The sequence below is a fragment of the Natrix helvetica genome (genome assembly GCF_964273705.1).
Source record: "Natrix helvetica genome assembly, chromosome: 13".
Taxonomy (NCBI): Eukaryota; Metazoa; Chordata; class Lepidosauria; order Squamata; family Natricidae; genus Natrix; species Natrix helvetica.
Window position 1 is genome coordinate 3,091,086 of NC_138557.1, and position 12,551 is coordinate 3,103,636.

Sequence of the window (12,551 nt, forward strand, 5' to 3'; positions counted from 1 at the left end):
GATTTTATTTATTTGTTTATTCAGTTTGTCAAACATGTACAAGATAGCAGGTATAAATATAAACATGGACATGAACAAAGGAAATGAGTACAAATAAATGGGGACAGTAGGACAGGGACGGAAGGCATGCTGGTGCGCTTATGCAGGCCCCCTTCACAGACCTCTTAGAAATGGGGTGAGGTTGACAGTAGACAGTGTAATATTAAAATTTGGGGGGCTGGGGAAGAAACCACAGAGTCAGGTAGAGCATTCCATGCGTCGACCACTCTGTGGCTGAAGTCGTATATTTTCTGCAATCGAGTTTGGAGCAGTTTACCTTGAATTTGTATCTGTTGTTTACCCGTGTATTATTGAGGTTGAAACTGAAGTAGTCGTTGACAGGTAGGACGTTGTAGCAGACAATTTTATGTACTACGCTTTGGTTGGACCTTAGTCGGCGTAGTTCCAGATTGTCCAAGCCCAAATTTTCGAGCCTGGTGGTGTGAGGGATTCTTTTGTGAGCAGAGGACTGGAGGGCTCTTCTCTTGAAATACCTCTGGACCCCCTCAATTGTATTAATGTCCGATAAACATAATCCATTTCATCTGCTGTTTTAGATTCCTACTCAAAGGTAGTCTTTGTCTTGCAAATCCCATCCTTAAGGGAACCACACTGGGTTTCTGGCCAGGTAAATGATGTAAATTAACTGATCCCCCACCTGGAAGTTTGTCTGCGAAGAGGATGCCGGGGCCTATTTCTCATTGAAAAACTTTGAAAGCCTAAATGTTCACGCTGTCCAATCACAGCGCCCGTTCCCTTTCATTATGAAAAATTGCACGCTCCTGGAAGTCATGTATTTGATATCAAAGCTATTTTTTAAAAAATTATGAAAAGCTACCTCAACGTCCTTTGGATAAAATTTGTCTCACAGCTATACATATATATATATCTATATTCAAGTTAAAAGCTACGGGGATGTGTCAGCTGCTTCATTTCTGGAAAAAGAGAGAAAAGAAGAAGAAAGAAGAGAAAAGAAAGTTTCTTGCTGTGCATTGGGGGAAAGTCGGGTCAGTGACAGTCTGAACTCCCAAATTGCTTTTTGAATGCAAAGAGTTGTTAGAAAGGGAGTTCAGAACAGGGAACAGAAATTATCCCGGCTTTTGAGGTGAGCAGCTGAGTTCTAACTGGAAAAGTGCTGAAATGAGCGGCTTAATTTTCAGGGTAGCTTTTCAGAGTTTGCAATATTTTTCAAAATGCCTCTGGAATGAAGAATTTGCTCCCTAATGGCACGAGTAGTTCTACTGGTAGAATTCCCTCTCCAAAGAACTGTGGTCAACTCTACATTTGAAGTCTTCTAGCAAATAGTGCTAGGTGGCTCTACTTCTAATCTGGAAGTAGGACCAGGGGATGCATGGTAGCAGGTGTTCCAATATTTGAGGGGGCTGTCCCAGAGAAGACACAGTGGCTAAGATGCTGAGCTTCTCGATCAGAAAAGTCGGCAGTTTGGCGGTTCGAATCCCTAGTGCCGCATAATGGAGTGAGCTCCTGTTACTTGTCCCAGCTTCTGTCAACCTAGCAGTTCCAAAACACGTAGAAATGCAAGTAGGAAAATAGGAACCACCTTTGGTGGGAAGGTAACAGTGTTCTGTGCACCTTTGGTGTTGAGTCATACCGGCCACATGACCACGGAGACGTCTTCGGACAGTGCTGGCTCTTGGACTTTGAAACGGAGATGAGCACCGCCCCCTAGCGTCGGGAATGACTAGCACATATGTGTGAGGGGAACCTTTACCTTTAGCAAATAGTATTTATTTGCCAGCAAAATAACAGACACACGAAGTCATACACCAACAGGCTGTCACAGTTGCCTTAAATGTAAAGCTTAAGTGGGTTGGTTTAGGTTAGCCCCTCTTCTGTGGAGAGATGTCTCCTAGTTTCTGATATCTCGCCAACTCCATCTCTATCATCTCCATCTCCTCCATCGGTCAGGTGCAAAGAATCATGATCAGCTGTAAAACCGCAGCATGGAAGATTTATTCATACTTATACAGAAGAATCTGGTCAGCACTAAATGCAGAACCAATGGTCAGCACTGAATTGGCGTTAGATAAAGAGACTACAGGGAGGGGAGATGGACTTGGATCTCTTGTGGCAATGCAAGAACTGTAAACTGATGGCGCATTTAACTCTGTCCACCCAGTTCTTCCTGCTCTTTTCCTACATCTCTATAGACAGTAGTGATGGTTTCCAGGCTAAAGTCCTTGGATTCCTGATGCCAATGGTCATGCAAACTTCTTAAGCCTTGGGTGTGGCCATGAGAAGGTCTCTTCCAATAAATTTCCCCTTGCCGTCCCTAATTTAAGCATCCTGACCTCTTCCAAATATGAAGAAGTTGACATTGAGGCCATGATGTCAAAGTGTAGACCATGGACTAGTAAAAACCAGAGCTTTTTCACCCTTTCCTTGAGAAAGACTGATTGTCTCTTCTTTGGGTCTTTGATGGCTTTCAGACAAGGCCAGGAACGGAGCGTTTCAGGATCTAGTTATTATTATTATTATTATTATTTTTAGAAAACCGAGCTGTGTTATCATTTGCAAAGAAAACACTGTTGACTATATTCTCCATTCTTTGTGTATGCCTACATAACACTGTTAGGCTTCATGAAGCAGCACTTGATGGCATGACTGTAAGCAGACCCAAACTCACCAAAGGCATCTTCTAGGAATAAAAATAGGCTCTAGTCCAAAAGAAAGTGGACATCTAATTATGAGAGCCTTTATAAAATAGAAAGAGTTATACCTTGGTTAATCACTCTTTCCTTGGTTGACCTCCTGCGAGCCGATCACGAAACTATGTTGACGAGTTGAGTATAATTGAAGAGCGCAGCATCTTCTATTCTAGGAATATAAGGACATTAGTCCTCCATAAGATAAAAGGCTGCTGTTATTCTACCGGTAGTGGCAGGATTCAAAGGAAATATATTAAGTCCTTATCGGCCTCATCTTAACTCTACAAGTTCAGAAACCATTATCAGGTGACTAATTTTGCTAATAGGCTGCTTCTAGTACATAAGATGAATGGAAATGAAATAAGCATTGATGCTGGACATTGTTGTTCTCCTTGCAATTAGTAGTAAGTAGCTAATGAAGCCTGGCCTGTATCCATTTCACTGCTGTCATCTCGGCTCTTCTACTCATCTATTTAGGCACAAAGAGACTCTGGAAGCATGAGTGGCTAGAAGTCAGCTCAGGTCGTCATTGGTTCTTTGATTCCTTTTGAAGTGCTGGAAGAATTGGTGTGTGGGTGGGGGGACCCCCCAACAATGCTTGGGAAGCAGAGATAGAGGCGAATGTATTAGCCAAATTAAAACTGTCTATCTTGGCCTTTCCTCATTTTACTCCATTCTAATCACTCCCCTGCTTAAAAAAATAAAATAAGAATATAGTCCTACGTTAGAACTTGAGCATTGAACTTGGAAAGAGGCCACACATTCATGGAATATTTTCCTGTAAGAAGAAAGAAGGGGGACAGAGAGGCAGACAGAGAGAGAGAGAGACAAAGAGAGAGACCAAGACAGAGAGAGACAGAGAGAGAAAGAGAGACAGAGAGAGACAGAGAGATAGACAGAGACAGAAAGAGAAAGAGAGAGATGTTCCATTTCTCAGTTCTACCCCAGTTCTAGAAATGAGATCCTTCTGTATTCAGTCCTACAAGGAAAATGGGTATAAATTGCAGGAAATAAATCATAAAAGTGGATGCCCTATAAAAGAATAATCCACATTCTTAAACCATTCACGTTTTCCTGGTGCTCAGTGAATATGCAGAATATCACCCCATTTGCAATATAATGTGAACGTGATGCTTTCCTTTAGTCTTCGATAAAGCTGCTGCCTTTTCATTTTCGTTTATTCTACCCAGCATTGCTGTTCTTTAGAAACAAATGTTGGTCTGTTCTGGAGTATCCTCTTTCAGGCTCATCATAGAATCCTAGAGCCGGAAAGGACCTTGGAGGTCTTCTAGTCCAACCCCCTTCCCTAGGCCGAAGTTACTCTTCCATCTTGGACAAACGGTTGCCCGATCTTTTCTTGAAAATCTCCAGGAATGGAGCATTCACGATTCTGGAAGGCCAACTGTTCTATTGATAAATAATTCCCCCTCTCAAGAATTTCCTCCTCAGTTCCAGGCTGGGTCTCCTTTTGTGGTGCTTCCATTCGTTGCGTCTTGTTTTGCCCTCATCTTCTCTGCCTGGGGAGGATTCAACATCAGAAGGCCATCACAAAGACCATACTGGATGTGTCTGCATTGCTTTCGATGGGAACCTTCTTTCCTTATAATCTTTCTCTGATGCTGTTACTAGTTTGGGTAATGAAACATGGGCAAGAAAACAAGCAAGCTGAGAGAGCAGCAAGGACCCCACAGTTCCTCCTCCTCCTCCTCTTCCCACATGTCCATCACATGGCCCAATCAGAGCACCGCCCCAACTGGAGATGCCTCCCAGTCACACCCCTCCAGGTGCAGGGCAAGATGTCCTTGACTCTCTGAGAAAGGAATGTTATTTTGAGTATATCTCTCCCCAGCTCCCTACAATCCCTCCCTCCCAATTTCCCACAGCCCTAAATGCGGCCGGCCTGAAGTCCCAATGCAAAAGATGGCTACCATGCCTGACTAGGGGAAGATCAACAACGGTTCCAGTTTCATGGTTGTTTGCAGAGATGTTTTTTCCTCCTTTTTTTGCTTTGTTTTGAAATTGTTTTCTCCCGTGTGTCTCCCAAATTACAATATTGTTCCACTAACGACATAAAAGGAACCAAATTCACCATAAAAGTTCTTTCTCGCCCTCCTCTTTGTTATAATACATGTTTGCACTCATGATGGAAGGATTTGAAATATTTCATTTGCTGCTTCTAAATTGCATTAACTTATAATTTGGGGTTTTATAATGCTAAGCTGCCTTAATGTATGGTGTTTGATGAGCCGGTTTGGATTTTCATTGGTTTAGACATAGTTTAATTTTCCTTCCCTTTGCAACTCTTTTATTGCAGTTCTTATTTTTAGCAATCTGTTATTATTCTCTTGTTCATGTAGGGAAATAATACTGTGTTTTCCCCAAATGAATAGCTCGAAGCAAAGCAATAACACATTGGTATTTTAATTTACTTATTAAATACGAGCACTGAAATTTTTTGAAAAGAAACACAGCAAAGTTGGCAGGATTCCCCCTCCCTCCTTTTGCCATCTTTTTTTTTTCCTAATGTGTCTGAGGATGGCATAAGCTAAATTATTTACAGTTTGTCGACTCACAAAAGAAGCCAATTTGGGTTATTTACTTTTCCGATAAGGAAAGAGGATTGAAATTGTTGTGATCTGCTGCTTGGTTAATTTGGTTTTCGTTCCCCGGTGTATGTAAAAAAGGAGTTTTGTTTTGTTTTTAAAAAAACAGAACTCGCTTGGATCCTGACAGCCTCTTTTGAAATCGCACGGAACTCATAAGATTAAACAAAACATGAAAAGATCCTAAAAATATAAGTCAGCGAGTGGCTGATAAAAATAAAAGTGCTTGGTAGCAGAGGGGAAATAAAAAAGAATTTACTTTGCTCCCAGTGACAGGAAACTTCAAGTACAATATACATTGTGGGTATCTACAATGGAATGGCCTGGAGCCCTGCCAGTCCTAATTGGGAGCAGAGAAGAATAGGGATGGATCCCACCACCCATCCACCTCTTCGGTTCCATACGAAAGAAGGTCTGGGTGAACATTTAACTCCTGAGGCTCTCTCTTACCCAAACTAGGTAACATCATCAGTGCTAGAAGGGAGGAGGAGGAGGAGGAGAAATAATAGGAGGATTTTGGGATCCATGGTGCTTTCTGAACTCAGTTGTTTTCTTGCAGATGTTTCATGACCCAAGTAGGTAACATCATCATTGCTATCCAGAACTAGTTTGGATAATGAAACATCTGCAAGCAAACGACCAAGTTCAGAGAGCGCTAAGGAAATCACAATCCTCCTCCTCCTCCTGCACTCCACAAACCCCCCTCCCTTATAGCACTGAAGATGTTCCCTAGATGGGTCATGAAACGTCTGGAAAAAACAACAACAACCAAGCTCAGAGGGGACCAAGAATGCCATACTCCTTCTCTTTCTCCTCCTTCCCCTTCTCCTTCTCTTCCTATTATTTCTTCTCCTTCTCCTCCTCTCCACGAACCCTCCTCCCTTCTAGCACTGATGATGTTCCCTAGATGGGTCATGAAACGTCTGGAAAAAACAACAACAACCAAACTCAGAGGGCACCAAGAATGCCATACTCCTTCTCTTTCTTCTCCTTTCCCTTCCCCTTCTCTTCCTATTATTTCTTCTCCTCCTCTCCACAAACCCTCCTCCCTTCTAGCACTGATGATGTTCCCTAGTTGTGTCATGAAACGTCTGCAAGAAAACCACCAAGCTCAGAGAGCACCAGCCCCCCCCCCCACCAGTTCAACCCTGAGCTTCAAATATTCTCCTTTATTGGCATTTGACTCCTTGCAGCTCTTCCCACTGGCTCCCACTTATGGACGATCTCCTCCTCCCCTTTACAGATGCTGATGCCTCAACCGACTCGGTGAGTCCTGTGATCGTAATCCCTCCGCACAACTCAAGTGTCACCGCTGGGAGTAAGGAAGCCGTCCTGGAGTGTCTGGCCAATGGCAGGTAAGATAAACACAGCCACCGACAAGCAGGAGCTTCCTGGGAGAACAAGTGAAGCCTGAAACGGGAGAAAAGGACATTTCTTGCACGGGAAATTGAATTTTCCAGAAGGCCATGTAGATTTTGTTTCTCTCCCTCCTGCCCCCCCCAAAATACATGCTCTTCTGAGGTAGAGTAGACAGAAACATTGCAGAAATGTTTATATATGTGCGTTTGTGCGCGCGCGCGCACACACACACACAGACATATATGTACTGTATATATATAAACATTTCTGCAAAGCAATCTGCATTTTTAAAATCTATCTCAGAAAAACTTATATCAGTGTGTGTGTGTGCGTGCGCTTACACATACACACACACACACCGATAACCTGGCGTTGCCCGGGTATTTATTTATGTCCAGACCAAACGTAATTTCTAATGTTGGATTTTCCCCCTTACCAGAGAGAGCCCCCTGTCGGAGGACTGTGAAGTCGTTACCATGGCAACTCCACTGTGCTGTACAATGGAGGCCATTTCACAGTACAGTACAGTAGAAGCCATTTTCAGGCACAACAGGCTGTATCTTAACAGGACACCACCACCCCGAAGGGTTTTAGGAGTGTCTTACCCCCCTCCCCCTCAGTATTTGTTTCCAGAGAGTAAGACATTTGGGTACCCAAGTTTGGTCGAAATTACTCGAGGCGTTCCAGAGTTATGCTGAAACACACACACACACACACACACACACAGGTTTGAGTGGTGGTCATTTTTACCCTAGCAGCAACCAGGAGGAAAGGCAAATAATTACATCCATTATTTGTATAGAAACTACTGCAAAACACAAAAGCCCAGAGATTTACCTCACCTAGGCCACCATTTGTGACAATTGGCCAGAGTGCTAACAATTTTTTAAAATTAATACCGACTTCTTCTTTTGTTCCACTTTGGGGGCAAAAATAAATGTTCGGGAAAGAGAAATCAAGGTATCGACCGCTGGGCAACCGTTCAACTTCAAAATAGGGCTTAATAAAGAAACTGGGAACTGACCTGCTTTCCTTCTGAATAATTTGAATATTTGCCCTTGATTAAAGCAGGGAAAAGATGTCGGCCGGAAAAGAATCGGAAAGGCTTGGAGGGCCATCCGATTCCTTTTTTCCTCCGAAAGCAGAGATTTCAATTGTTTCAATTATTTATAATTGAATTAAAATTGAAGCATCCCTCAATACAGATGTACCCCCTGAGTAGCGTTTATTTTTACCATCCTTCCCTGAGGCAAAACAAACCATTAGCATGAAAAGTAAAATTACCATTATAATTAAACATGGTTGTTGGACGTCACTTGAGCCTGCCCGACTGGTGGACAAAAATAAAAGAACAGCAGATGTTCAGGGACTCCAGTGGACGCTTTGAACTTTCTCTGTGTTTGCTTATTGAGATGCTACATCAGGCTGGTCCAGACTTGGCAACTTTTAAGGCCTCTGGACTTCAACTCCCAGGGGAATTCTGGGAATTGAAGTACACAAGTCTTAAAAATTGCCAAAGTTGGACACCCCTGCGCTACACCATTCTTCTCTCTTGGGGAAGAGAGGAGTAGAGTAGAGTAGAGTAGAGTAGAGTAGAGTAGAGTAGAGTAGAGTAGAGCAGAGCAGAGCAGAGCAGAACAGAACAGAACAGAACAGAACAGAATAGAATAGAATAGAATAGAATAAACAGAGTTGGAAGGGAACTTGGAACAATGCTATCATGTCTCTCCTGTAAAAAAGATGTGGAGATTCTAGAAGTCCTAACCTCTTCTATAGAAGAGGTTCCACAAATCTACAGTGCCATTTAGAACCGGTTCCAGCTCCCTCCCCCCACCTGTCCGCACATCATCAAGATGAAGAGCGAGAGGAGGAATTCTGGGAGTTGAAGTCCACAAGTCTTAAAGTTGCCAGGTTTGGGGACGTAAGAGTAATCACTGACAGGTGTTTTTCTCCCCCTAGGCCCATTGAGAAATTAAGCATCACCTGGAAGAGGAATGGGAAAATCCTCAGTGGAGCCAGCCAGACAGGCAATCGTCTCGCGGTTGCAAACCCAACTTCAGGTGACCTGGGGACGTATGTTTGTGAGGCACAACTGAGAGACAGCACGCTGGAGCCTGAAAGAGCTAACACCTTCCTGTCCATCCTGGGTAATGCTGCTTTCCTCTTCTTCTTCTTCTTCTTCTTCTTCTTCTTCTTCTTCTTCTTCTTCTTCTTCTTCTTCTTCTTCTTCTTCTTCTTCTTCTTCTTCTTCTTCTTCTTCCTCTTCCTCTTCCTCTTCCTCTTCCTCTTCCTCTTCTTCTTCTTCTTCTTCTTCTTCTTCTTCTTCTTCTTCTTCTTCTCCTCCTCCTCCTCCTCCTCCTCCTCCTCCTCCTTCTCCTTCTCCTCCTCCTCCTCCTCCTCCTTCTCCTTCTTCTTCATCTTAAAGCAAAGGATAATATCCAGTTGGAATAGGTTTTTTAAAAAATATGCTGTTGACTTATCCATGAAACGTCTCCACAGAGGATAGAAAACAAAGGAGGGAATGTAAGGCAGTCTTCAAAATTCATTCATCCCTTCTTTGTGATTGCCAGCGTGGAAGATATTAAGGATGTCCTTCCTTGTAGAAAATGGTTTGTTTGTTTGTTTGCTTATTGGATTTCAAGGCCGCCTGACTCCAAAATAGCTTACATTATTTACACGAAGACCTAATGTAAAAGAGAGCACATCCTCCCAGACAAAGCTACATAAGCAACATGAAAATGAAAATAACAACAACAACAACAACAACCAGGGGCTCCACAGATATTCTATTCCCGTGATGGGGAACCTATGTGCCCAAAGTGGCATGCAAAGCCATGTCTCCCGGCATGTGCAGCCTTCCCTGTTTGTCTTCTTGGTTTCTGGTGCACAGGATGATCAGCCCTTCACATGCACAGCAGTGCTGGCTGAATGAATTACAACAGGGTGTGGATTCGCACATTGTTTAAGTCATCAGTCACAATTTAGGGTGAGCAGGTTGTGCATGAAATTAGCATACCACGTTTTAGCTTTGCCTGTTCTGTGAATCTGCCTGGCCACACCTCCAGGGTCTTTATAAAAAAAGATGTCAAAAAAGATGTGGAGATTCTAGAAAGAGTGCAGAGAAGAGCAACAAAGATGATTAGGGGACCGGAGGCTAAAACATATGAAGAACAATTGCAGGAACTGGGTATGTCTAGTTTAATGGAAAGAAGGACTAGGGGAGACATGAGAGCAGTCTTCCAATATCTCAGGGGCTGCCACAAAGAAGAGGGAGTCAAACTATTCTCCAAGGCACCTGAGGGCAGGACAAGAAGCAATGGGTGGAAACTAATCAAGGAGAGAAGCAACTTAGAACTGAGGAGAAATTTCCTGACAGTGAGAAAAATTAATCAGTGGAACAACTTGCATCCAGAAGTTGTGAATGCTCCAACACTGGACGTTTTTAAGAAGATGTTGGAGAACCATTTGTCTGAAGTGGTGTTGGGTTTCCTGCCCAGGCAGGGGGTTAGACTAGAAGACCTCCAAGTTCCCTTCCAACTCTATCCTATCCTATCCATCTTTGAAGAAATGCTGTTCCTCACAGACAGCCGCCATTCAAAATCTTCAGTTGTGATTGTCAAATTAGAGTCAATCTAACTGCTAAGACACTTATGAAGACACTTCCAATTTCTGGGAGACGTTCAGAGACTTTGTCCTTGTGCCCACCTTAGTCTGCTGTGACAGAGTCCCAGGAAATTGGGATAGAGTCCCAAGAAACGCATGAAAGTTGCCCTTTGTGTATTCAGGAGCATTGAAACATTTAAGTCCAGCCAAAGTTCTTCCTTTTATACTAGGGGGTGTTTCAGCCCCGTTTTCTGCCTTATAATAAATTACATCAAGGTTGGTTTGAAGTTCCTTTCTCGTCCTTCCATTTATCCCTTTCTTTCACCCTTTCAAGTTATTGCCTCTTCTCCTTTCTTTCCAGGAGCAGGAACCCATTCCCGTTATTTATGATATGGATTAAAATCAGTTTATCCCACCCTCACCCCCGCCACCTTGCAATTTTATAGTAACTCATTTAACTTTTGGAGGGCTGTACTGTCAGATCCTGCCTCTTGCAATGTTGCAAGCAATGTTTCTTCTCCTGCAGTTGGCACTTAAGTGGTGTTCGGATAATATTAAAAAAAGAAATCCCAAGCAAACGGAGATAAAAGATAGGAAAAGTCACAACCGCTTTTATTAGTAGCTTCTGCTTCTTCGTGTGCCGTGCTTCATTCCTAATCACGGTTTTATAGGGCTGCTTGATGAACAGAGTGATGAGCAGCGCTTGCGATGTAAAAAGCTAGAAGACAAGTCAGTCGCACACTAGCGATCAATTCCATCAAAGATGCGGAGACTCTAGAAAGAGTGCAGAGAAGAGCAACCAAGAGGATTAGGGGACTGGAGGCTAAAACATACGAAGAACGGTTGCAGGAACTGGGTATGTTTAGCTTAATGAAAAGAAGAACTAGGGGAGACATGATAGCAGTGTTCCAATATCTCAGGGGTTGCCACAAAGAAGAGGGAGTCAAGCTATTCTCCAAGGCACCTGAGTGTAGAAGTAAATGCAATGGGTGGAAACTAATCAAGGAGAGAAGCAACTAAGGAGAAATTTCCTGACAGTTAGAACAATTAATCACTGAAACAGCTTGTTTCCAGAAGTTGTGAATGCTCCAACACTGGACGTTTTTAAGAAGATGTTGGACAACCATTTGTCTGAAGTGGTGTAGGGTTTCCTGCCTGAGCAGGGGGTTGGATTAGATGATCTCCAAAGTCCCTTCCAACTCTGTTATTCTATTGTACTCTACTCTACTCTATTCCATTTCTTGCACATTTGGCAAGTCCCATTTCAATGCTTATCCAGCTTGGCCTGGTAACACGTGTGTGTGTGTGTGTGTGTGTGTGTGTGTGCGCGTATATGCATGTGTGTCCCAGCAGACTGTGGAATAATTTATGAAAAAGCAAGAACTTTAAAATAGAAACCCTGCAAGGTTTTAATTGGCAAGGGAACAGAATCCAGAGGAAAATAGACCCAAATTTAAAAACAAGAGCGCTCATATAAAAGGGATAATTCTTTCTAAGCTATCCTGGAGGTGTTTCTTGCACAAGGCTGCATTATTAAGCCCTGTTTTAGTAGCACTTAAAAACTTAATTATACGTGTCCATTTGTGTCCGTAAAACATATGCTGGGAACACAAGTAAGGAACACCACACTGGACACAGGAAGTTTTGGCTTCAACAACAAAACATTTCTTGAACTAGTTCAGAATAAAAACCTTGGCTAAAAGGGCTAAACGTTATTTGCACCGGGAATGCCACACACACACACACACACACACACACACATACACACACTGATTCATTGTTCTCACTGTCAGGAAATTTCTCCTCAGTTCTAAGTTGCTTCTCTCCTTGATTAGTTTCCACCCATTGCTTCTTGTTCTACCCTCAGGTGCCTTGGAGAATAGCTTGACTCCCTCTTCTTTGGGGCAACCCCTGAGATATCGGAAGACTGCTCTCATGTCTCCCCTAGTCCTTCTTTCTCTTAAGCTAAATATATCCAGTTCCAGCAACTGGGTTTGTCTAGTTTAATATTTAAGTTATAATGTATATTATATTATAATTTAAATGGTATTGTATGTTTATACAAGTTATAATTTAAGTTATAATGGATGTTGGCCCTATTGATTATTTAATCATTGTCGTGGCTTCCTTGGTGAGATTTAAAGAAGCCACTACAACGATTAAATAAACAATGGACCAGGAATGGGTTCCTGAACAGTTAGTACTGGTTCGCTCTGCACTCGTTTGTGCACTGGCCATGCGTTGCTTGCACATTTGACTAAAAATTGCTCTGCATATG

General features: G+C 42.8%; 1 protein-coding gene across 2 annotated transcripts in view; it reads left to right on the top strand.

The window, feature by feature from the left end:
• The window catches only part of SDK1 (sidekick cell adhesion molecule 1), a 363,040-nt gene that overhangs the window by 193,941 nt on the left and 156,548 nt on the right, over positions 1–12,551 (top strand). For both annotated transcript variants that reach the window (XM_081965817.1, XM_081965816.1), the window contains exons 6-7: positions 6,555–6,666; positions 8,630–8,817. In XM_081965817.1, coding sequence (XP_081821943.1) covers positions 6,555–6,666; positions 8,630–8,817 — 300 coding nt within the window. The remainder of the gene's footprint in view (positions 1–6,554; positions 6,667–8,629; positions 8,818–12,551) is intronic.